Source organism: Schistocerca piceifrons, chromosome 11, assembly GCF_021461385.2.
Source record: "Schistocerca piceifrons isolate TAMUIC-IGC-003096 chromosome 11, iqSchPice1.1, whole genome shotgun sequence".
NCBI classification, from domain to species: Eukaryota; Metazoa; Arthropoda; class Insecta; order Orthoptera; family Acrididae; genus Schistocerca; species Schistocerca piceifrons.
Window position 1 is genome coordinate 92189145 of NC_060148.1, and position 27604 is coordinate 92216748.

At 41.4% G+C, this 27604-nt stretch overlaps 1 protein-coding gene and 1 non-coding gene across 2 annotated transcripts in view; both read left to right on the forward strand.

Annotated features, from left to right (window-relative positions):
• Window positions 1-7183: 7183 nt before the first annotated feature.
• LOC124720039 (insulin-like growth factor 2 mRNA-binding protein 1) overlaps window positions 7184-27604 on the forward strand; it is an 858327-nt gene continuing 837906 nt past the window's right edge. Inside the window, exon 1 of the mRNA XM_047245294.1 lies at window positions 7184-7829. Within this exon, the coding sequence (XP_047101250.1) occupies window positions 7655-7829 (175 nt within the window). The 5' untranslated portion in view covers window positions 7184-7654. The remainder of the gene's footprint in view (window positions 7830-27604) is intronic.
• Window positions 16396-16469, forward strand: Trnat-ugu. Its single transcript has one exon. It is a non-coding gene; the product is annotated as a tRNA-Thr (tRNA).

Consider the following 27604-nt stretch of genomic DNA (forward strand, 5'->3'; position numbering starts at 1 on the left):
TGTAAATAGGAAAGAACAAATAGAAAATGTTGTGGGGAACCAAAGATTGCGTTTTGTTGGCGGAACACTTAGATGCAACAGATCTACTAGAGAGACTGCATACACTATGCTTGTCCGCCCTCTTTTGGGGTACTGCTGCGCGTTATAGAATCCTTACCAGATAGGATTAACAGAGTACATCGAGAAAGTTCAAAGAAGGGCAGGACGTTTTGTATTATCTAGAAACAGGGGTGAGAGATTCATGGGCATGGTACAGGAGTTGGAATCATTAAAACGAAGACGTTTTTTCTTGTGGCGAGATCTTCTCACGATATCTCAGTCATCGACTTTCTCCTCCCAATGATAAAATCTTCTTTTGGCACCGACATACAAAGGGAGAAACGATCATCATAATAAAATAAGGGAAATCAGAGCTCTCACGGATAGATATAGGCGTTCTTTTTTCCGCGCGCTGTTCGAGAGTGGAATAATAGAGAATTAGAGTGAAGGCGATTCGACGAATCGTCTACCAGGCACTAAGTATGATGTGCAGAGTAGCCATGAATAAGTAGATGTCTCGCAACCATAAAGAAGACGGAAAACATGAGTGTTTCACAAGCTTGACTTTTGTAGTGTTCGTAAGAGATCTTTTCTGACAGATCTTGGTGAGCTTCTTCGTAGCCACTTTCCATAGCGTGATTAGTCTTCTTATCTTCACAGCTTCCAGTGTCACGGATGCTTGATCCAAAACAGACGAAAGAATGCACAACTTCTAGTTTCTTTAATCGACCTGTGAAATGAACCTGTACTCCTCGATCAGTTATCATGAGTTTGGACTAGCTGAGGTTGAGGTCCAATCCATGTCTTTTAACTTTATTAGTAGCTCAGAAAGTTCATCTTCGAAGTTGGGTAAAAGTACGGTGCCATCAGTAAATCGGAGGTTATTAATTGAGATGTCTTGAGTCCAACCATCAAGAGCATTCCTAATGATTTGTTCTGCATAGATGTTGTTCAGTTGGAATATAGAACATCTTCTTGTGACACCTTTTGATACACTGAAAAAAATCACACGTACCAGCACTTGCCTTCACAGCTGCGAGGTAATTTTTGTATAGACTTCTCATGAGTGCTGTTAAGTGTGTGGGATACCGATTTCTACAAGCACCTGCCACCGCTTTCCTAGACAACACACTCAAAGGCGTTCCCATAGTCAAGGAAGCAGATGAAGACAGGAACATAGAACTCCCGCAATTTCTCGATTATTTGTCGTATGTTGACAATCTGTTCACGAGTTTCTTTTCCTCCGACAAAACCTGCTTGTTATGTGGATAGCCGGCCGGAGTGGCCAAGCGGTTCTAGGCGCTTCAGTCTGGAACCGCGCGACCGCTACGGTCGCAGGTTCGAATCCTGCCTCGGGCATGGATGTGTGTAATGTCCTTAGGCTAGTTAGGTTGAAGTACTTCTAAGTTCTAGGGGACTGATGACGTCAGCTGTTAAGTCCCATAGTGCTCAGAGCCATTTGAACCATTTTTGTTATGTGGATATAATGTCTAAGACCCTATTTCGCTGCTTAAGATTGTAGGTTCCAGTGCAAGTTACTCAACTGCTTGACTTCCCGTACTGTTGTTAGTCTCAGAATACAACTTTTCACTGCACTGTTTGGACCTCGCAATAGCTTCTTCCTTGTCTTCGATAGAGTGTCATTTCATACTCTACCACCCACACACGGAGATTTAATTCACCGGTGATGCTTTTGAGTGTCTTGAAGGGATCAGGTACTTAATTGTGATTATAATGTTATTCTATCCCATCACAGGTACCGTTAATGAAGTGTGACCTGTCCGTTATCCTGGGTAGTGTGGACACCAGTTTTCTTCAGATTGCTTCTCGCCTCCATTAGTTGTAGTGTGGACTGCGATATCCAGTGATGATTTGCACTTTGTCGTCGTTCTCATGTCGGACGAGGAAATGACCTTCACTTGGTCCCATGTTTGTAATGCCGGTGCATCTTTATCAAGACTGATGTTGTGGAGCTTTGGTCTTACAAGCTCACCAAATATCCGAAAAGATTCCTTGTTTAATTGCCTTTGTCTTCTGATCTTGGTGGATTTGAGCTTAATGCGCATTTTCATGGACAACAGATTGTGATCTCTTCCATAGTCAGCTCCAGCAAAGGTTTCACAGTCCAAGACCGAAGTCTTCCAACATCTTCACAATAGGAGGATGTGAGTCTAGTTTCTAAATCTGTCACCAGGTGTTATCCAAGTGTACAGTCGTCTTGGGTGATGATGAAACGTAATATTACGGGCAGTGAAGCCGTTACTCACGCAGAAATCTAATAAGTACCTGCCGCGGTCATTTCCCTCATTTAGACCATCAGACCCAACCACAGATTGTAAGCGTGTGTTTTCGATAGTGTCTCCAATTTGAGCATTGAAGACTCTTTGAATTATACTTGGTCTATAGCTTCCTGGATATAAGCACTCAATATAAAAGAAAAAAGCGCACATCCTTACCTCACACTTTTTGTAATTTTTGCCCTTTGTTCTTGATGAAAAGTCCTTACTACACCCACTTAGATCTTACAGACGCTGATTATCACCCTCATGTCTTTTTATTTTAGACCTGCTTTCTTCAGCACTCTGAACATCTCTTGCCAGATAACAGTACAGTACAGATCTAGACAGACAACATAAGTTGGTTTATTTTACTTTATTTGCTTCTCGATAAGAAGCCTCAGTGTCAGAATCGCCTCTCTTGTTCCTAATTCTCTCCTCAATTCGAATCGATCTTCAGTCAATGTTGCCACTGCACAAAAATCTTCCCCCGTGCAAACAACTCCATCCTTGGGTTCAAATGGCTCTGAGCACTATGGGACTTAACATATGAGGTCATCAGTCACCTAGACTTAGAACTACTTAAACCTAAGGACATCACACACATCCATTCCCGAGGCAGGATTCGAACCTGCGACCGTAGCGGGCGTGCGGTTCCAGACTGAAGGGCCTAGAACCGCTCGGCCAGCCCGGCCGGCCTCCATCCTTGGCCACATGAGCAGATGTTCAAATGTCTGTATTTCTCTACATTCACGTGGGTCGTCTTCAAAGTGGCCCGTGCTTACTTTACATTTTGGAATTCCTGTTCTTAACATGTTCAGTGCTTTCCACGTACTATACTGTACATGAAGATGGTATCTGTCCGAAAGAATAGATACCATTGGTGATCTTGCAGCTCTTGAAGAATGAAATTATATTATCCAGACCATTAGCTGTTTACAGACGTTGATAAATATCAGGGGGGACAGTGAAAATGTGTGCCCCGACTGGGACTCGAACCTGGGATCTCCTGCTTGTATGGCAATAGCTGTTTACAGGCGTTGATAAATATCAGGGGGGGGGGGGGGGGGACAGTGAAAATGTGTGCCCCGACTGGGACTCGAACCTGGGATCTCATGTTTGTATGGCAGACGCTCTATCCGACTGAGCCATCGAGGACAGCGGGGACATTGCGACTGTAGGGACTTATCTGTGTCACGCTCCCCGTGAGACCCACAGTTCCAACTTACTGTCCACACACTACACCTGTAGTGCCCCATCCCACTCTATTTATTACTCGCGGCAGTCAGCCCGTAAGAGTTTGAACAATGTGAGTGCACCCGCAGTCCCGCACTGAAGCAGATCATTGGCCGGTAAGTTTTATATATGAAGACGGTATCTGTTCTTTCGGACATGTCCGAGGGAGCAGATCTGATATCTGTTCTTTCGGCTAATTGTTTGCTTGTTTTATGCATAATTAAGATTGCATTTTACAAGCAAAGAAAATTAGCTACGTGTATAACTTCTGCGCTTTTATGAACCAAAACGATTACTTTTGATGCAAGTACAGTTTACATGAACAAACACAATCTATATAATTATTGTTGTTATTTTGTACTCAACGTTCTTCATCATGATCAGAGGTGAGTTTCCTGTTGTAACTGATAACTGCGAAAGCTGTTTGAAAATGACAGAAACATATTTTACATAACCACGATGAAGTATTGTAGCAATGTTTGATATGTTTTTGTTTTGCATTTTTTCTGACATTAATTGTTTTAGGGAATTGTTTTTTCTAGCACTCTATGATAAATTTGTTTATTTTTTATTTTTACTGCGACATCCCTCGATTTCACGTAAAAAATAAACTACTTTCAAATAAAACCTGAAATTCACAATGACAATTTTAATTTTGCTATAAATAATGTTTGTTTTGAAGTAACAAACGAGAGGATAATTATGCAGCCCTCTGGCGTTCCGTGGGTTATGTGGCTCTTTATAGATGCACACTCAGTTTTTACAGAGTTCATCGCTTCCGCTTTCTAGGGTAATCTAATAGGACACTGATCGCACACGCAAGCAAAGCGATCGAAATGAGGTAAAGCCCGATAGGTATCCAACACATCTAACGTTAAGGTAACGCGGTTACGATCTTAACTGACCAAAGCTACTAGAGAAACTTACTTAGGACTTGTCATGGGGGGAAGCCTCGTCAGAGAGGTCCACCGCATGAGCGTCTAGGGAAGTGATTCCAGTGGAGGTTTGCTGTTCCCTTCCACTGATGGTGATGAAATGATAATGAGGACAACACAACACCCAGTGCCTGAGCGGAGAAAATCTCCGACCCAGCCAGGAATCGAACCCGGGCCCCTTGGCGTGACAGACCGCCACGCTCACTACTCAGCTATCGGGGCGGACCTACTTAGGACAGTACACAGTAATTTTACAACTCTACATGTAAAAAAAAATTAACGAATTCCATTTAGTATTCATGCGGATGACCTCACACTTTTCATTGTTCAAGGTCAACTGCCACTTTTCACACCGTACGAATATTTTTGCAGAATTGGTATTGAGCTTGTAATGACTTTAAGAGACTAAATGACAGCATCATCAGCAAACAATGTAAGAGGGCTGCTCAGATTGTCTCCTGAATCGTTTAGATACAGGGTGATTAAAAAAAAAAAAGTTTACAAATCGGCTTGGCACATCAGGCATACGACAAGGATCAGTAATCACATTGGAATCGGGGGTCGCGTGGGCCATCCGGGACTACTAAATGGCTTTGTAGTTATTTAGTCACATACGACAAATGGTCGCCCACTACAGGAGATGCTGAAAGCTCTGTCCAGATGCATCGAGACACACCTGGCATCAATGCTGCATTGAACAGCGCACCCTCACAAAGACAGCTGATGCATCTCAAAGCAGTGTTCGATTTGTGCTTTTACCAGTGGGGGGATGTCTTAGGGGGTTAGTATAATTATATATGTTACTAGCTTGGACTGTGGCGTTACCCATGGTTAAACAGTTATTTATAAATAGATGTTAATGCCGAAACTCACTATTAACGCGTAAGCACTATCAGAAAAGCCATCCCTTGTTATATCTTTAAAAGTACATTATAGGTAAAGCTTATTTACAAAATCATCTACATACAGATATACGAGGGGAATTCAAAAAGTAAAGGCACATTTGTGAAAAGCTGTACTTATTCTGATGATAGAAAACTGAAACATGCGTTATTTTTCTACATAACCTCCACGGACTTCAATTCAGTTTTCCCGACGTTTTATGAGTTTTTTTTACTTCATCAGAAAATACGTTTATCGGTTGCATCTGTAACTAATTTTGTACCGCAGCAATGACGTCTTCATCACTTTCAAATCTTCTTTCCTGTAGTGCTTCCGTTAAGGGTCCAAACATGTGAAAATCACTTGGAGCCAGGTCTGGATCGTATCGTGGATGTTCCAGCACCTGGAATCTCAACTCCTTTATTGCGTCGGCTGTCCGTTTGGCAGGATGTGGGCGAGCGTTATCTTGCTGCAGGATGACATCTCTTAGCAGTTTTCCACGACGTTTGGATCTGATTGCAGGTTTTAGTTTCGTACGCAACACATCACATCCACCATACAATACAGACCTGGCTCTAAAGCCTCGTTTACGCTGGGTCGACATTTTGCAACATTGTGGCATGCTACGGAAATGTAGCGTGCGTCGTCTTGTCGTTTAGTTCTAAATGTTTTGAAATGCTTACCTACTACATAACACTTTTTCAAAGTTAATAAGCATGCATATTAATAGTATTAATAGTAAGACTGTATTAAAAACTTTCAGTGTTCGGCTCAACAAATTTAAATTATATGTGAAGTTTTACTCCAGTGCGTGGGAAATAAACATCCCAGGTTGGGATGCATAAACTAAAACCAGTGGAGGTGATGATCTGATGCAGAGGGGGGAGGGGGGGGGGGAAATCCCCCCCCCATCCCCCCCCCCCTTGCATGACTGGGTGTTGTGTGCGATGTCCTTAGGTTAGTTAGGTTTAAGTAGTTCTAAGTTCTAGGGGACTGATGACCATAGATGTTAAGTCCCATAGTGCTCAGAGCCATTTGAACCCCCCTGCAAATCGCACACTGTCTCAAAGACATCTTGCTACCGCAGCAATACTACGGACCAGGTCCTCAGCCGATGTAAACATCTATTTCATCCCTACAGATACCCCCACAAGAAAAAAATCTATTGCACACATCAGGTGATCGTGATGGCCATGCAGCTGGCCCATCTCGACCGATCCAGCGACCGGGAAAGGTTGCGTGCAGATGTGCCGAATACGAGATACGTGCGACAGTCAAGTCGGCCCATTTAAACTGTCTCCGACGATGCCAGCGCACACGTGAACATCGCGCTCTGTCGTGGAGTTTGCGACCCCCGGTTCGTGTGAGATTACTGATCCTTATTGTATGCCCGATTCGTCATGTCAGTTTTTCTGAATCACCCTGTAGATTAGGAACAACGGAGGTCTTATAACAGTTCCTTGCGTACCACCAGACAACGTAAGGTAGCTTGCGCACTACAGATGCCGGTGTAGGGGACGCCGTGTTCCGACTCACTACTTTGCCGTTGCGGACGGTCCGGTCTTCCGCTTCTTCCTCTCGCGTGTTTTTGTCGTACGCGTCGTCGCACACCCGCATAAACGTATGCGTGCACTCCCGAATATTAATCGGCCGCTACCCAATGGGCCCGGTAGGCGGGAATCGCCGGCCGTCACGTGACTCGCAGGCCGGCCAATGGCGCTGCGCGAGCCGCTGTTTCAACGCCGAGCGCTGCCTCCGGCCGCTGCCATAGTAGCGAGCGAGGCAAGGACAGCGGATGTACACGCCGCGCCCGGCAAACGTTTTCGCAGTGCCCGATGACATTGCGCAGTTGTTGCGCATCCAGCTGGCATTTTTTTTAGTCGTAGCTCCGCCGAGGTGTTTTTCCCTTTCGGCGCTACTGCTACCGCGGAACAATATTTTTTTACGGACACTTTTCTTTTATACCTTAGTGTGAGAATGTCATTTTGTAGCGACCGCTGATGTGCAGTTACAGTGTGCGGTTTCGTCGTTTTTTTGTAGTACTTTTGTACGGAACGACTTTGTAGCGAAATATAGAGGATACCTTTCGGAACAGAAACAACGATTAGTGCTCCACTGCAGTGTGTTCTTGTGACAGTGCCTAGCTGAGCGGCGAAATTTTTTTTTTTGTTTGTTTACTTGTGACGTAGCTGGTCTCTTTCACCTCCTCCGGTGTCTCCTGTTTGTTTCTGGTGCCGCTGCCACACCTGCCAGAAGAGAGTAAACGCAGAGGAAGGGTAGGCGAAGATGAGCAAGCTTTACGTGGGCAACTTGCCTGCCGATGCGTCCGAGGCGACCTTGAGGCAGCTGTTCCAGGACCATAACCTCACGTGCTCCACCATCCTGGTCAAACGGGGCGGCTACGCTTTCGTCGAGTGTCCGGATCAGTCAGTGGCGGACCGCGCCATAGACAAGCTCAACGGTGAGTATTCCTTGTCTCTGTCTGCGCCCCTTTTTGTGCTTACGATTGACCATGAACATATATATACCGCACACGTACAGAAAGGCGTGGTTAACATACCTTTCACATTGTCGACTTCTACTGTATCTCATAATGTTATTTTTCTGACAGTGCAATGAATAAGTAAACCACATCTATTTATTTATTTTATTGAATCCTTTAGAGCTACTGTCCCTGTACATATTATATGACGTGTTTATAACACTTTAAAAAAAAATTTTTTACCTAGCGAGGTGGCGCAGTGGTTCGCACACTGTTTCGCATTCGGGAAGACGACCGTTCGAACCCGCGTCCGGCCATCCTGATTTCAGTTTTCCGTGATTTCCCAAAATCGCTTCAGGCAAATGCCGGGATAGTTTCTACGAAAGGGCACGGCCTTCCTTCCCTAATCCCCCAAAGCAACCAGCAAAAAATTGTTTCATGTTTTGATTGATTACAGAGCTATATCTCAGCATATTAATAGCAACAATAATATGCTTACATTCATAATAATAATAATAATAATAATATATAGTCGTGAACGTGTTATGTATCACACAACTGCGAATAAAGGCGAATAAATTTTCTAATCGCCTAGTCAGTGTCCGGATCATATTATGTTTCTAACGACACAGTCGCAGTATAGCCGTGTTTTTGCGGTAGTTCTGAAACTTCATTTTATTGATTTCCAGAAATACACGTGCTAAAGGACGTGGCTAGCATAGGACCTAAATTTTCCATTTCCACTGCATCTCACGACGTTGTTTTGCATGATAATGGAATGTACGACTAAAGCACATTTGCTTATTTTATTGCTTCCTTTAGACCTACTCTTTATAAAATAGGTCGTGTTTTTAACATTTTTAAAAAATATTGTAACATGTCTTGATTGATTACGGAATTTTACCTGATCATAGCAATAATAATAATAATAATAACAAAAATAGGTAATAGTAAAAACAATATATGTGAACATGTTATGTATCACACAACTGAGAATAAAGTGATAATAATAATAATAATAATTGTTATTAATAGTAAAAGTTGTGAACATGTTATGTATTGCAAAGCAGAGAATAAAGGCGAATCAGTTTTCTAATCAGCTGGTCAATGTCCTACTTTTAAAACGATACAGCAGAAGTATTCCCTTTTTTATTCCCGTTTTCTGCACAAGACCATGAATACATACAGAGTGTCCCAAGAAGGATAGTAAACATTCAGAGATATGACAGGAGCGATCATACGAACCAAAAAAGTCTGGCAAACATGGGCTCTAAAACGCGTACTTCAAGAGCTGTGAGCTGTTGTTCAGCAGAAGAGATATTTTCCACACTAGCGGATGTGAATAAATGCTCGTAGCTTTTAAAATATAAATTTTAAACCCATGTTTACTTGCAATTTTTGTCTTGTTTTGATCCATACTACCAGGTCTCGAAATATCGAAAGCGAGGAACTTGCAGTAGAAGAGATTTGTTTCACAGTATTGAAGATGATGAAGCGCTCGTAGCGTTTAAAGCAAGCATTTTAGGGCTCATCTTGACTAGATTTTAGAAAGTGTCTCGCTCCTATCTCTGCCATGTTAAACGCTTGAAACCAATATAAAGTCACGTGACGGAGGGCAAACAGCCAACAGTCTGTCATTGCGCCGTATATGAAGGGGAGCCGACAGTTAACTTTTTTTTTTTTCATTTATATCTGAAATCAAGCACAGATTTTAATGGTTGAGCGACTTGAAGCTTAAATATTACACATGTAGTTCTAAAAATTAACCTAAATTCTTCAAAATTTCCTAATATTAATGCTATGCATATTCTCATATTGGACACCACCTCAAGAAATTTGTCCAAAGACTGGGGCATTTTGTACTTCAGATGCATTTATTTTATTCGTATACGACTAATGTCTGTCGTTTAGGGTATTTTCAAACGATTTTCTGCAGTTGAAAATGACTGCCTTTACATTTCCGCGTTCTATGCTGTCCTGCTGGTTCCACAGATTGACATTTTAATAAGGCGCTAAATTTATTAATTTATTAAAATGTCGAGCTGTGACACCAACAAGACAACATATGTGCGAACCGAAACAAATAGAACACGTAAATTTAAATACAATATCATGTTAATGCATGTGGCACGTTTTCCTATTGCAGAAACTCACTAGAAAATGGACTAAAAGGAGGAAAATAGTGTTGCGCAGAATAAAACAAATACAGAAGATTCGAAAAGTACGATAATCTTTTATTAATGCGGCAGTAATAACAATAATTTCGTGTGGCTCAGTATCCTCGTGCAGGTCTTTCTATTGGACGCTACCTTGATGACTGTATATCCATAACCTACCGCAGTATCCAACCAGAGAAAGGGGATGTTTTTCCATTTGGCCAGGAGAAAAGGTAACAAACAGTTTGAAATATTGTACTGACAGCCCTTTCTTTCGAATAATTTAGTTCACTGTTTCCACGGAAAAATAGAGAGTATATGTTTGCCAGGAAGCATTTCTCAGCAACACATGTGAAAAGTTTTATGGTAAAAGTTGCGTAGTAGACCTCCCTTGTATTTTCCGTAGTTTGTGTGCGATATATGTTCATAATGTGCATCAAAATACTCGTTGGAGAATTATCCATTATCTAATATACGTTTTCTGAATTAACGTTGCAGTTTCAGTTTTTATTATGAAAAGGGCTTTGAATATGGACTGAATGTAAACATTAGGCTATGTCACAGGTTTGTTACACAACGTTCGTTTCGAATTAACAACTCGATACCAAATTATCACCTTTCAACATAACCTTTACATCGGGATGCATTACATATCAGCCTTGTCACCAAAACCAACATCTTAGAAGAGAGGTCCAGTATCACACTGTAGCACTCATTTCTCCTAAATTCTCAGTGTTAATCCAATGGTTACCGCTTATACATTTGGCCAGATGCAATAGTAACGAACAGTTCGAAACACTGTATTGATAGTTCTTCCTTTTTGCAAACTGCAGAATCACAGTTCTTCAGTGAGTTGCTGTATTTATTGCATTGTGAGTCATGTATATAGTTCACTGATTTCACAAGAGTATACGAAAAAATACCGGTGTAGCAGGAAGCATTTAGATTTCTCGGCCATGTGAAATGTTTTGTTATGCTTTTGTAAGAAATAGCATCCATTTCTGTCAATAATTGTTAATGTTTTACGACTTTTTTAAATCCAGTACAGATACCGAAACAGTATCAAGATAAAAAGCATAATATATTAGAAAACGATGGTTACAGAGAAATCTCTTATAGTCAATTAGATATTAACATGGTGTCGTCTCGAAAGTCGTAGTCATTTATTGAGTTTTAGAGATGAAGACCAACCTTTTTCTTTTACAAGCTACGTATATAATGATCATTATCATCCAGTTATTAATATTTAGACACAAATAAATACTCTCAAATAGAAAGCCGTACGCCTCTGTTTGGTAACCTTGGCTTCAACCTCTGAATTCACTGATTTACTCTCGAAAAATATGTCCGCCAATTTTTTTGTGTTTTTAAAAAAACTTTAGCTGTGTAACGGAGTATACTTCCTTTCACATAACCTTTCTTTGCATCCAAACGCTGAACAAAACTTCATCGCTGTAATAAAGAAACCTTCACCAAAAATACTATAGTTAAGACAAAAGTAAATTGAGCAATATCCCTGAAGTTGTCTGTAAAGGTATGTCACTACCAGTCAATTGACTGTCATGTTGGTTTCAATATAATGACATCATGTGAGGTCTGTGTCATCTGTGATCTAAGATTCCGTGCGTGCTCTTGAGATGTTTTCACTGCTCAGCGAAAGCGTTCCTCGCACATGATGTTGTGAAGAGACTGCGCATGCACAGTATTTATTGACAACACTAGTTTGTCGAAGCTTCAATATAGTGAAGCGCCCCCCCCCCTCCTCCTCCTCCTCTCCCACCCCCACCCCCCACACACACACAATCAATAATATTGCCAATATTTGTGGAATTCCAAAACTGCGTTGTTAAAAAGAATTCGCAGTTGTATTCAGTTCTATTATTTCCTTGTTTTTCTGTCCCACACTCAGTTTCACTCACAATTTAGGTTACAGTCACCAGTTTCGAACAACTCCGTTAAATATAGAATTCTTATCTGAGTGGTTCCTACACGATTAATAATGACATTCGTACATTTTGAGATACTCATAACCAACATGAAACATTTTGTGCCTTGATGTAAGGGCCTACATCACACATATAGGCGTCTACATCACAGTAAGTCAACCGTTAGCTTAATGTCGCAGAAGGTGCATCTCAAGTACTTCTGCCACAATCCTCTTAGTGTGAAGTAAGCACTTAAATTAAGATGCAGAATGTATGACGTTGGTTATGAGTAGTTTAACGTGCACAAATGTTATTATTAATCATATCAGAACGAATCAGGTAACGGTTCGACAATGAACGGAAAGGGTTGAGACTAGTACCTGCACACCCAAATTGTCAGTGTTAACTGAGACTGAAAAATAAAGAAATAATACAATTACCAGTGTTATCAGTTGGCAGCGTGATTTCAAGAGTTTAAGTTTTTGAACACCCAGAAGAAGGCGTGTGCCTCAGTTTTACTAGCGATTCCTGGCAAAGAAAAGAAAACTACAAGAAAGAGTAAATGGGCCCGAGAATGGCTGAAAAAAGAGACAGGCCTGTCGCATGTTAATTTTCTGATTGAAATCAGTACCACGGACTGTAAAGATTTCATAAACTGTTTTCAGGTGAGTCCTGCTTAATAGCCATACGACATAAAACAAAGAAGCAAAATACGGTAATCATAGACCCAGTCGCAATCTATGATCGCTTAGGCCTTACGAGTAACTTTGAGGTTCATGGCGACTGGTAGGCAATTTGTATGCTGGAATTTTAGTGCGGTAAGTCAGCAAACACAATTAGCAAAATTGTTGCTGCAACGTCTGAAGCAATTATATTTGCCCTGCATGGATACATATACGTAATTAATATAATTTTTTTGCGTTTTGTGATCATCTGGTGAGACTTACATGACTGTAGCAGACCTCTTACTAGTCGTTATATGTATATAATGCATCATTTTCTAAGTAGGAGCGTTTTTCCACGGTGCTTGCAAGGGAACCTCCCCATCGCACCCCCCTCAGATGGTCATGGACTACGCAGTTTGTATATTTTGCTTATTTTTTTCATAGTTCCACACAACTTCTTACTGTTTTCTCGATTGATCTGTGTTCAGTTTTTCAAGACCTATCTACTGTGCCAACTTATAACTAAATCTGAGGGGGGTGCGATGGGGAGGTTCCCTTGCTAGTAATATAACCAGCTAATACAGTGTTTCTAAATTAATTCCGAAAACAACACCATAGTGAATCTTCCACTGACTTAAAGTGGTAAATGCAATGACTACTCTTGCATAGCCCTATTCAAACTATTCTGTGTTGAAAGAATACTTGAAAAATTGAGTCTAAGGTATGATATGCACAAAGGCGAACATTAACAGAGTATGCTAATGGCATGTGACTGGCGCATGAAGCTCTGTTAAGACATCTGAATGGAGAATATTGTCATACCATCAGCGGTCGACCTCACACATTCAATACGCATCAACAATACTTAAATTATTTTTGGGGTCATCAGTGCTGGTCGTTAGTATTCTAGTACTGACAATAAGCGCCTTCAGACGGCCAATACGTCGGCGGTTTTACAATATGATTCAACGTGTGTTAACCGATAGATTGACAGATATATTACAAAAGCTACGACCACACCCTTGCTTCTATACTCGATTTCATCAAAACTAAGACAAGAGTAACATATAATCTAATTGGATTCAATCAGGTGATGCTGTGCGAATTGAATTACGGAATGAGATGCCGGGAATTGTAGACGAGTTTTGCTATGTGGGCAACCAAATAACGGACGACGGGAGAAGTAAACAGGTGTTATCAGTACGAATAGGAAGTTTTCTCAGAAATGAAGTTTCCAACATCGAATATAAATTTAAGCGCTAGGAAGTCTTTTCTGGAATCGGACGTGTGGGGTGTAGGCTTTTATGCAAGTGAAACGTGGATGATAAACAAACAAAGAGAAGGAGAGAAGAGAAGCTTTTGAGATGTGGGGCTACAGAAAAATATTGAAGATTGGATCTGATAACTATTAAGAGATACTGACTCGAACTGGAGAAAAGAGATCTTTGCGGCACAATTTGACTAGAAAAAGGGATCGACTTATAAGGGCACTTTCTGCGACATAAAAGAATCATGAATTTAATATTGGAGAGAAGTGTGAACGGTATAAATTGTGGGGGGCAACCAAAAGATGAATACAGGAAGCAGGTTCAAATAAAGGTATCGTGCAGAAGTTACCAGAGACGAAGGGGCTTGCACTGGACAGAGTATTGTGGAAAATTTGATCATACCACCGATCGGTTTTAGCGCCACAACAATATCGAAGTATTCCACTACACTTTTAAAGAAATTATACAATGTCCTTCACGAAAGATCTCTAATAAAGTTCTTTTACAGTGTAATACATACCTGTAATAACCATGAGTAGGTGTTGATAACGACTTTCAGTATTCATACCATTGATTACACCAGAAAAACTGCTCCTAGTAGATAACTAGCATGGCTGTGACAGATCGAAAGCCCCACGTATTTTGCATGCGGTGTATTCCTCTAGTACAGAAGCAATATCGGATGTGACCCAAGCAGGTGTGATGTTTACGGTTTCAACTTATATACTCTGACCGAGAAAATTGCAACACCAAAAAATAATTAATGTGTAGTAATGAAATTTAGGGAATACATTTGTGTAGTTGACACACGGACATGCTTAACATTGCAAGATCACAGGTTGTACAAGCGCGAGATAAGCCATTGCAAATGTATAATGCTGGCACATTAATAATCGGTGTAACCGCCAGAACGTGCATGCATTGTGTTGTATATGTGCCGGATGCCAGTTTGTGCAATGAAGGAAGATCCATTCCCGTTGCATTCGGGTTGGTCAAGGAATGGTTAATGCTGTTTGTGGATGAACCTGGAGTTGTCGTGCGATGAAGTTCAAAATGGTTCAAATGGCTCTAAGCACAATGGGACTTAACATCTGAGGTTCAAAATGGTTCAAATGGCTCTAAGCACAATGGGGCTTAACATCTGAGGTCATAAGTCCCCTAGACTTAGAACTACCTAAACCTAACTAACCTAAGGACAACATACACGTCCATGCCCGAGGCAGGATTCGAACCTGCGACCGTAGCAGCAGCGCGGTTCGGGACTGAAGCGCCTAGAACCGCTCGGCCATCCGATGACGTCTGATACGTGCTCGATTGGAGAATGATCTGGCTTTCGAGTAGGGGAAGGCTACATGTCGACATGCTGTAGAGAACATGAAATGTATTCGCTGTATGGACAACCATGACAATGAAAATTTGTGCCGGACTTGAACTCGAAGCCGGATTTCCCGCTCATCGCGAGCGGTCGCCGTACCATTTGGCTATCCGAGCACCATTCAAGGCCAGACCTAAACTTCTATATGTTGTCAACCACGCGTCTGCAACTTGTACTCACCCACCCATTATGTATATTCCCCTACAGGGGAGATATTTTACTTGATAGTCGCTTGTCCGGCGTCGGCGGATAAACACAATATTGCAATGCCTGCATTATTCCGAATTCCTTCGGACATGCATGAATGTCTCTCCTGTATTGGCATATACATAATGGATGTATGAGTACAGGTTGTAGACACATAGTTGACGACATATGGAAGTTTAGGTGTTTTAGTGAGTTGTGCTCGGATAGCCAAATGGCAGCCGGCACGGTAGCTCAGCGTGCTTGGTCAGAGAGTTGGGTGCTCTCTGTAATAATAATAATAATAATAAAAACTGAGTGAAGAGATAAACAACGAACTTCAACGGATGTCACGTGACGTCCGCTACGACCAAATAGAACGAACAAAACAAAGGGGTAAGGGGAAAACTCGCTATAAGCGGGAAATCCGGATTCATGTCCCGATCCAGCACAAATTTTCATTGTTGTTATTCCATTATACAGCTGATGGCTGTCCACATTCGCAACTGCGACTATATTTCATGTATATACGAAGACAGTAACTTGTTCTCGAAAGAACAGTTACTGTTGATGACCGCGCAGCTTTTCCCTGGAATAAACGATGACTAACTGAAAACATCAGCTGCTGACAGGTGTTGTTGATATACCTCGATGTGGACAGCTTAGGTTTTCAGTTAGTCATCATTTATTCCAGGGAAAAGCTGCACGGTCATCAACAGTAATTGTTCTTTCGAGAACAAGTTACCGTCTTCGTATATATAGTTAAAGGCTACCCAGCCACTGACCTTCGTCTGTGCGAAAGCGCACAGGTTGTCCAATCTCTCACGGGAATCGCCAAAGCGTGCGCGAGTAATGAGTGGTTGGGCAAATGTCTGTAAGGTACAATACATATGTGAATTGTGGACAGTTGGGAATGTGAGTCTCACGGGAAGCTTGCAAGGGATAAGTCCCTGCAGTCGCGCTATTCATCTGTGTCTCGGTGGCTCAGATGGATAGAGCGTCTGCCATGTAAGCAGGAGATCCCGGGTTCGACTCCCGGTCGGGGCACACATGTTCAGCTGTCCACATCGTGGTATATCAACAACACCTGTCAGCAGCTGAGGTTTTCAGTTAGTCATCATTTATATTTCATGTGTCTTATAACGGGTGTAGTCGCCGCAGTGCCTGTTCCTTTGGACATGCATGCTTGTTCGAAGGAACATTACATCATAATTCGGAATAACACAGGCAATGCAATATCATATACTCTGTGGAGTATGCTAGATTACAACAGTGGTATGTGGGAGAGAGCTACTGTGTTGGGAAAGACCCCCTGGAATGCTATTGATGAATTGCAGCACTAACAGGTCGAATCATCATATTGGCGTACAAATCTGCAGTCAAGATGCTTGGGATCGCCACGAGAGGGCTCCTGCTGTCATGCGAAATCGGACCCCAGACAATAACTCCAGGTGTAGGTCCAGTGTGCCTAGCATGCCGACACATCTGTTGCAGGCCCTCAACTGGCCTCCTAACCAACACACGGCCATCACTGGCACCGAGCCAGAACCAGCTTTCATCAGGAAACACAGCAGACCTCCACCCTGTCCTCCAGTGAGCTCTCGTTTGACGCTACTTAAGTCTCAAATGGCGGTGGTTTTGGGCCAGTGGAATGCGCGCTACAGGGCCTCTGGCTCGGAGATGTCCTTGCAGTAACCGTTTTGTAACAGTTCGTTGTGTCACTGTGGTGCCAACTGCTCAGATTGCTGTTGCAGATACAGTACGATGCGCCAGAGACATACGCCGAACAATATAGTCTTCCCTGTCGGTAGTGCTACGTGACCGTCAGGAACCCTGTCTTCTTGCAACCGTACATTCTCGTCGCCTTTGCTGCCAGGAGTCTACATCTACATTTATACTCCGCAAGCCACCCAACGGTGCATGGCGCAGGGCACTTTACGTGCCACTGTCATAACCTCCCTTTTCTGTTCCAGTTGCGTACGGTTCGCGGGAAGAACGACTGTCTGAAAGTCTCCGCTCGCGCTCGAATCTCTCTAATTTTACATTCGTGATCTCCTCGTGAGGTATAAGTAGGAGGAAGCAATATATTCGATACCTCATCCAGAAACGCACCCTCTCGAAACCTGGCGAGCAAGCTACACCGCGATGCAGAGCGCCTCTCTTGCAGAGTCTGCCACTTGAGTTTATTAAACGTCTACGTAACGCTATCACGGTTACCAAATAACCCTGTGACGAAACGCGCCGCTCTTCTTTGGATCTTCTCTATCTCCTCCGCCAGCCCGATCTGGTACGGATCCCACACTGATGAGCAATACTCGAGTATAGGTCGAACGAGTGTTTTGTAAGCCACCTCCTTTGTCGATGGACTACATTTTTTAAGGACTCTCCCAATGAATCTCAACCTGGTACCCGCCTTACCGACAATTAATTTTATATGATCATTCCACTTCAAATCGTTCCGCACGCATACTCCCAGATATTTTACAGAAGTAACTGCTACCAGTGTTTGTTCCGCTATCATATAATCATACCATAAAGGCTCCTTCTTTCTATGTATTCGCAATACATTACATTTGTCTATGTTAGGGGTCAGTTGCCACTCCCTGCACCAAGTGCCTATTCGCTGCAGATCTTCCTGCATTTCGCTAGAATTTTCTAATGCTGCAACTTCTCTGTATACTACAGCATCATCCGCGAAAAGTCGCATGAAACTTCCGACACTATCTACTAGGTCATTTATATATATTGTGAAAAGCAATGGTCCCATAACACTCCCCTGTGGCACCAAGTGCCTATCCGCTTCAGATCTTCCTGCATTTCGCTACAATTTTCTAATGCTGCAACTTCTCTGTATACTACAGCATCATCCGCGAAAAGCCGCATGGAACTTCCGACACTATCTACTAGGTCATTTATATATATTGTGAAAAGCAATGGTCCCATAACACTCCCCTGTGGCACGCCAGAGGTTACTTTAACGTCTGTAGACGTCTCTGCATTGAGAACAACATGCTGTGTTCTGTTTGCTAAAAACTCTTCAATCCAGCCACACAGCTGGTCTGATATTCTGTAGTCAAGTACAGTGGCTACATCCCTGCCAAGTCTTTCTACAGTATCGCAGAACTAACATCCAGGTTCTTGTAGCCCTGTTACAAGACCTCGTTCAAACTCAGTAAGGTGTTGATAATGGCATCTTTGTCGCCTTAAAGGCATTCTTGAGTAACATCAGCTCACCACGTCCAATCTCGGACGCTCTCGACCTTTACGACGTCTGTTTAAAGAAACCAGATTTGTATCCTCTTAGTCGCGCTACTACCTCCACTCTTATGCTACTGGCTTGATTTTTGAGTTGACATCATCTTTCATAACTAGAAACGCGTCTCCCACCTTTCGATTCTGTCGTACAACTCCTTCAGTATGTTACTGACGAAGGGGTTTTATTGTCTGCAATCCTAGACATTTTGCAGACGACACAGTTATTAGGGAGTGCCAATTGGTAAAATAAATATTTATGCCTTAGCGCATCTTGAGAAAAATCTGACTAGGCAATGAGCTATTAATGTTTATCAATGTCCAAACGTTCAAATGGTTCAAATGGCTCTGAGCGCTATGGGACTTAACTGCTGTGGTCATCAGTCCCCTAGAACTTAGAACTACTTAAACCTAACTAACCTAAGGACATCACAAACATCCATGCCCGAGGCAGGATTCGAACCTGCGACCGTAGCGGTCGCGCGGTTCCAGACTGTAGCGCCTAGAACCGCTCGGCCACTCCGGCCGGCTGTCCAAACGTGTACTTCACTAAAGGTAAATATGTTACAGCCTTTGACTGTAGTGTCAGGGAGCCAAAATGTTTTAAAAGTAGAAATAATTTGTAGAAATATAAAGTGCGATTATCAACTAAGGTGAGCAGGAAGAGACATCAGGGAACGGATAGAATGCTAGTGGATTGTGGTTCGTCTACGAGAGAGATTCCGTACAAAACACAATACTGATCAAGTGTGTGGGACCTTTAACATGTTGGCCAGTTAGCGAGTTTCACTTGTAAAGAAAGATCAGCACAAACTGGACAGGTCTGTTCGCTTTACTGCTTTCTGTAAGCAGTAGACACTTGGAAGATACGTGCGATAAGACGATCAGATAATTCCATGTACCTGTTTTCTTTTAATGCTCGACGACTATGTTTTAGCTTGTGTCAGCGTAACTCCAGCACAACGTGCAAGCAACATTCTGATAAGACACAGAGGAATTAAAGTCATTAACTGGCAGCGGGAATTTATTTATATCAATGAGGCAAGTTGAAAATTTGTACCAGGCTGGTGCTCGATCCTGGGTCTCCTTGTTATTAGGTTGATGCACTGACCATTACGCCATCTGGACACAGGGGTCAACACAGCTGCATGAACAACCCTAGCACGCTTCCTGTCAGACCCAAGTTCTCAACTTATACCACAAACTACTGATGTAGTGCCCCTATTCATTAGCCTCATTACTCTGTCGTCATCGCCTAATAATGTATGTGGTGATTGTTCTTTCGGACATGTTAGCAAGGACAGACACAGTCGATGACGGCCAATGATCCCTTCAGTTCAGATGCATACCAAGCTCGAACTCTACGGGAGTCGGCAAGATGCCATGAACAATGAGGCTAATGAGCAGGGGCACTACATGTGTGGTATAAGTTGAGAATTTGGGTTTGATGGGAGACGGTTCTAGGCGCTTCAGTCCGGAACCACGCGGCTGCTACTGTCGCAGGTTCGAATCCTGCCTCGGGCATGGATGTGTGTGATGTCCTTAGGTTAGTTAGGTTTGCGTAGTTCTAAGTCTAGGGGACTGATGATCTCAGATGTTGTCCCACAGTGCTCAGAGCCATTTGAACCATTTTTTTTACTTCGATCCATAATGTAGCCTGCATTTCATATTATGAAGCATCTCTTCGTTGTCGCCACCTTTATAATACCCTACGCAGCCCAAAGTATGATTCTTTACCAGAAATAGGACTTCAGATTAAGATAATTAGCTTAGTCGATACGTTAAGTTGTAACTCTAGTTTATTTTTGCTTTTACAGTGATCTGATGTTGACTGTACTACGCTATTACCTATAAGGATGGTCAAGTTCAGTCTGAAAAGGTTGTAATAGTGTTGCAGGGTAGACTGTGTTGAGAAATAATTGTTAAGAAAAAAGTTCTATGCATTGCCCCTTTCCGAATTAATTATCCTTAAAGTTAGCCAGTCAGGTTGTTGCGCACTCGAATTCATGGGGCCCGCCAAAGACGATGTCGCCAAACGTGTTCTTCGTTTGGTTTCCTAAACCCGAGCAAGAAAGTAATACAAAAATTGTGCCGGCCGGGGTGGCCGAGCGGTTCTAGGCGCTTCAGTCTTGAACCGCGTGAACGGCTACGGTCGCAAGTTCGAATCCTGCGTCGGGCATGGAGTTATGTGATGTCCTTAGGTTAGTTAGGTTTAAGTAGTTGTAAGTCCCATAGTGCTCAGAGCCATTTGAACCATTTTGATGGGAGGGGTGCTAGGGGAGTCAGCAAATTCGTGCTGACCACTGTGTCCAGATGGGGTAGGGCCAGCGCGTCTTCCTAATAAGTAGAAGGTCCGAGTTCGAATCCTGGTCTGGCAGAAATTTTCAACTTGCCCCTTGATATAAATCAATCCCCAGTGGCAGCTAATGTCTGTATTTCCTTTGTGTCTTGATTCAAAGTGGCTGCCAAATCAAAACGGTGTCTATTCTTTTCAGACATGTTTCCAAAAGAAGAGACACCGCAGACATAAAATTCTATTAACAACCCACTGGCCGGCCGAAGTGGCCGTGCGGTTAAAGGCGTTGCAGTCTGGAACCGCAAGACCGCTACGGTCGCAGGTTCGAATCCTGCCTCGGGTATGGATGTTTGTGATGTCCTTAGGTTAGTTAGGTTTAACTAGTTCTAAGTTCTAGGGGACTAATGACCTCAGCAGTTGAGTTCCATAATGCTCAGAGCCATTTGAACCATTTTTGAACAACCCACTCGTACCGAAGCAAACACGTCACTGTACCCACGCTTTGCACATAAATGGAACTGGAAGAAAGTTATTAGTGTGCGCAATGACGAAAAGTACCATCTGTCACCTATTTTATAATGGTTCTGCAGAAAGTGTATGCGGTGGAGGGAAACTGCTTTGCTTTGTGGCTGGGAAATTTATTACAAAATAGAATAGTTTTGAAACACGTGCCTAAATAATGAACAAGTATGTGCAGTCTCGAAATAATGAAATAATGGCGTCTACTAAGGCTTACAGAAAGTGTTATTATTATTATTTCACTGATAAGTTGTTTTCTTCCTTTTGACGACTATACTAGGAGATAAATCGAAGAAGTAAACTGCATTCTACTAATGTAGTTAAAACTTTTGAGAATTGTCATTTCTTTTACTGATTGGCTGCCTCGGAGATGTTTTAACTTTACTGCATGTGTGGGAGTTTTTAGGAGGCTGCAGAAAAAAATTAATGGGGTTCAGTATAAACTTGTTAAAACCATGTACGTTTGTGAAGGTTTCGTACGGCGTTTGCGGAGATCAGTAGATGTACATTTATTATCTGTTCATGTGACAACTCCTACTTGGTTTGAAATATCTGGAAAACTAGTAATTTAGACGGACGTTGCCAACTTCGATATCATGTATGCAAAGATGCTTGACTTGTATCTACCGGTACTGTAGCTTATTAAAAGAAAATCTTTCGTTTTATCTATTGAATTTTGTTGAACTTGACATTCGTGTAAGAACAGACAGTATTTCTCTTCCGAAGTTCTTTTGAAATCACTTCCTCCCACACACTTTTGCATAATTGTAACGTTATTTTTTATTAATTTAGCACTTTGACTATACCTCGTTGACACATCATTATTTTCGAATAAAATCCTCTCAAATGTGATATTACTATTTTTTCTGAAACTGACAGCATGCTTTTCAATTGCGCTTGGTATTCAGTGAACGAGGAATATATTCATTTCAATTAAATCTGTGAAATTTGCAGAACGTGTGCCAAAATTAAATAGCGGGAGTGGAACTATTAAGGATGTATAAAACAGAGTAAGCAGTTGCTTTCTGTACTTGGAAAGCCATTAGTCTTTTATCATGGTCACAATTAAGCTTCTACCAGTTCTATTCTTTCTGGAAGTATGTGATTAAACAGTTTTGCCACTTGCAGCAACAGATTATTAAAAAAAGTGAGGGTAGGGGTTGCCGGAAATGACGTTTCAGGGTAGAAATTATTTTGGGTGGTGATAGTACAGACTAATATTAATAGAACATTCAATATAACGTGTTCAATCTTTATTTACTTCTTGTAACGCAAGTCCATAACTTCTGTTCAAATGTTTTATTGTTCGATTGAGCTCTTTCACGTGTAAGTCACAGAATTGCATCGTTTTTATTGGCTACAGACATACAGATGTTAGAATGTAACCTAAACAAGTATAGAAGCTGTCAGGGAAAGGCAAGTGATTAAGTTCAAATTGCGTTTTCTTAAGTCCTTCCTCCGACTTCACTGCCGGTGCAAATTTTCTTGACGATACCAGGTGTAGCATTTACGAGGTCGCCTTGGCGTTCTTTCATGATAGCAACCCTATTCATAATCCGAACGATCACTTCGCCTTTTGTGTCACCTTTTCCTTTGTAGACTAAGCCTTTCAGCCATACCCACAAGCAGAAATCTGAAAGGGTACGGTGCGGGGACCTTGGTGGACAAGAAACATGACCGTTTTTGCCTATCTATTTTCCATGGAATGTTAGGTTTAGACGATGTGTCACCCGACGACTAAAATATTCAGGGGCCTGCTCAAGCTGGAAGAACATACCCATTCTTGTAGCCAAAGTAACCTCTTCCTATAATGCTGGAAGCTCATTTTCATGAGACAGTAAATTGTGACGCAGTAAGATGATGGGGTAGCACAACAGGCCCAATCAACTAATCGTTAGTCATAGGACACCAAGCATTTACAGCGAAGCATTCTTGAAAAAGTGTATTAACTCGGAGATGGAATTTATTAAAATCAAATTTGAACTTAATCATTTTGTTTTGCATAATACGTTCTATGAGCATTTATTTGGGTTACATTCTTGCAGCAGTATCAATGTAAACAATAAAAATTGGGCACTTGCTGTACGCGAATTTTTTATTCGAATTAGCTACACAATCGCCTCCCAAAGTATTTACTATATTTGAGTAATTGATGTTGTTGTTGTGGCCTTCAGTTCGAAGACTGGTTTGATGCAGCTCTCCATGCTACTCTATCCTATGCAAATCTCTTCGTCTCAAATAACTTCTGCAACCTGCTTCCTTTTGGATCTTTCTTTTGGATCTGCTTACTGTATTCGTCTCTTGGTCTCCCTCCACAATATTTACTCCGGGGCCTTGTTGCTACTTAGATCTTTCAGTGCTCTGTCCTCATTTACGTCCTCTTACCTTTATATAGTATAGCTTTCAAGTGCATCTTCCTTGTATAGACACTCTCCATACTCCTTCCACATTTCAGCTTTCCCTTGTTTGGTTAGGACCGGATTTACATCTGAGCTCTTCATGTTCACACAGCTACTTCTCTTTTCTCCAAGGACCTCTTTATTTTTCCTGGAGTTGGTTTCTATCTTTACCCTAGTGAAATATGCTTCTAAGTCCTTACTTTTGTCCTCTATTTGGGTAATTATGACTTGACATTTCTCTCTCTTCCTCCCCATCACTGGCAAGGCGATTAGATTGTTTGTTTCTGTAAACTGCTGCAGCTTCATGTGGCTTTCCATATTCGGGAATTAGCATCGCCAGAAAGTGGTAATTGCATATGAGGATTTGGACAGTGTAGCCTCATCAATAGTCGTACGCTGTAACTGACTGTTTTTCTCCTTACAGTAGGCGCGCGTTTTAGTGTCGCGGCGTTATTCACAACGGTGCTTGCATTACGATAGGGAGACGGGTGTGTAAAACAACTACTCTTGCTACTGTTCATCTAGCATGTGCAAGTAATAGCTTATTTTCAAATAAATAGCGATGCCTCCCTGTTCATCTACTACTTTCAGGGGAGAATTCCTACACGAATCTTTCTGTGCTGGGGCATTTTCGGAGCATGCGTTCCGCTTGCCCCATTTGAGCCTGTCCCATTCGATCGCGCGCGACTGTAGCCGAAAGAACGCCGCATACAAATATGGCTTCTGGTTTTGTGTATGTCGGTGTGTGTGTGTGTGTGTGTGTGTGTGTGTCACAATTTGCCGCTTGTGGCGAACTCAAGTTCGCACACCGCCTCCACTCCACACCATGTTCGATATTGGTCATCCAGTGACTAAGAAGTGAGCACATCAATTTCAGTTGTTGCCTTAAGCTATCTGCATTCTGTGCTCATTTCTGTTATTACTTCGGCAGCACGAACCCTCCATGCTCTTGCGCGTTAGTCGCGTATTAGCACAGCAGTGTGCACTATACGCGTAAATTACTGTAATTCTTGTTTGAATTTCATGTCTGTCCTTTTAGGCGTGAAAGGAAGCTTTAGTTCCAGAGCACATACGGGAAAACTGTAATCTCAGGCTTTGACTGCAAGAGACGATATGAGCTGTACTCATTTTTTCATATGTTTCTTTCGAAGATCACATTTATGGTTGTTACCTAGTCTTTTTTTGCCGTCTTACGCTGCCAAAATTACGATGATGAGTGTACCTTGCAATTTCTTGCGTTCTTATGCCTATTTCAGACAAGTTCGGTACATGGCTGCTGGGCTTCCAAGAGTTTCTGCGGCTTCTTTATGTATCATTCATGTTGTTAATAGGTTATATAGCTTTTCCGTTTTTTTCAGACGCTTATTCTTAACCTAGTTTGAGCTGATTTTCTTAAACTGCTTTGTTAACCTATTGCTGTTCATATTGTTTGTTTGTTCGTATAATTACAAGCGTTCCTTGTGCATGATATCAATGAATGTGTTGGTCAAGCTTCAGAAATTTTGATACATTTTTGCTCCAAATATTGTTTTTGTGTAGGGACCGATTAATTTACTTGACAGTTAATACTTTTCTATTTCTGCAACTTAACTCCAATAGATATTATTTCATGTGCATATATAATTTCGTAGAAAACAGTTTTTTTGTAATTTCGGGAGTTGGAGCGCATTTTTTGTCAGTAATTTTACATTAGCATTTTTTGATGTACTGTATACAACAACGATAATCCCATTCTTACTACAGATCTCCCCCCTTCTCTCCTCTTTTTACCTTTCATTCCCTATCTGTTGTTTGTTTTCTTCCATCTCTTTTCCATTGTGTTGATCTCTCATTTTTTATTAGCAAATTTTTTTTATTCTTCAGACTATTAGTTCCTATTACTGAATATCATTTATTTTACTTCCAAAACAATGCCTCACATTTATTTTTCTTTCACCCATATATGTTTCAGAAAATTAACGTGCTATATTCAGTGGTTTTGCAATTCGTTTTTCACACAAGATGCTGGTTACTGTGATTAGACGAATAAATTGCAAACCCACTGCAACATAGCACCCAATGTGTTAAAATGGCTGTGTGTGAAGCAAAAATAAAACAAATAGGTATAGTATAAGATTGAATTTCAAGAGGAATTTCTCCTATTTTTCGTTCCAATAGCTACACTATTGTAGATCTCTTTACGATTTGTAAGCATTTGCTTTTTTCCGTTTCCCAAAAAATGTATTTTCATCTGTTTTTCTCACTTACTTTGTAAGAATTTCAAATAAAATAATTACTTTCTCCTTGCCCTTATGTCGATATTTTATAAATATTTCAGTAAATTTCCTCTTTGTTTCTCTCACCTTTTATCTGTATTTCTCGTCCTTTATTTGTATTTCTTACAGTTTTCCTTCTAATTATTGATTGTATGTTGCAACTGGAAACAGTATGTTTTTGACTTCAGGAAACCTTTCTTTAAACCGATGTAACGCTAATACGTGACTTGAAGATGTTCGTTTCAACAGAATTAGTTGTGTGTGAATTAAAATACATCACAGCAGTCTTTGGTGATTCTGTGACGCCATCCTCTCTTTCTAGGAACTTTAGTCTATGCGTTTTACTTTCCCTTCTGAGGCAGTCACAAGTATACAGGCATTGTGAACTAACTACTGCAGTGTTGTGCTTTAGTTTTGTACTTCTGAAGATGTATTACTTATTAAAAGCTGTTTTTTGCTAGGCCATGTGCTCTGTGCATTCTGCTGGTTGTTTGTTTTGTTGTCTCTGTTTATGATCTGTACTCCTCTATGATTCCTCAGAGATATTTAAACCATCTTGCTTAATCTGTCTAACTTATTTCCATGCGAATTTATCGTCGTGGTTTATGACACATATTTTTTTCAGCTCAAATTCTTGCCGTAGATCTGTTTACTATCCTTTCTAAAAGCTGTGTTTCAGTAATTAGTTCTGGAAGATTTTCAGGAAGAAATGTGAAATGACCTTTTTAACATAATCAGTTAGATTTGATTCCATTCGACTTTCGTCTCAGAATGGCTAGTTTAACTTTATATTTTCGGATACTGAATTCCATAACTTAAATTTACTTACAACTTATACAGTTAAAGAGAAAAAATATGAAGCCGTCATCTGTAGTACCTGATTATATATTTTTAATTTTGAATGGCTGTGGTATTCTCAGACATGTTTGCTCAGAGTTTCTTTGTCTTTTGTTTTGTCATAAAATTAACCACTCAGAAACATGTAACAACCTTACTTGTTTTTATTTTCTTTCTTCTGTCCATCTTGCTCCCGTTTTTTGCATTTTGTTTCCTGTTTGTGGTCTTCAGTCAGAGAACTGGTTTGATGCTGGTCTCCATGCTACTCTATCCTGTGAAAGCTTCTTCCTCTCCTAAAAACTATTGCAACATACATCCTTCTGAATCTGCTTACTGAATTCATCTCTTTGTCTCCCTCTACAATTTTTACTCCCCACCCCCGCCCCACACACACAGCCTTCCGTTACCCTGAGATGACAATTCATTGATACCTCAGGATGTTTTCTGATAGGCTGTTCTCTTTCATTGGTAGAGATTCCCAAAGAAGAAAACCTCGATTTTGCCACTATATTCAATACTTTATGCGCATTATGTTGGATTTCTTCATTGTTTCTCGTCTTCTTCCAAACGTCATCAAGTTCTGTTGGATTCTGTATTTAATTTTAACGATGGATATTTCTAGTA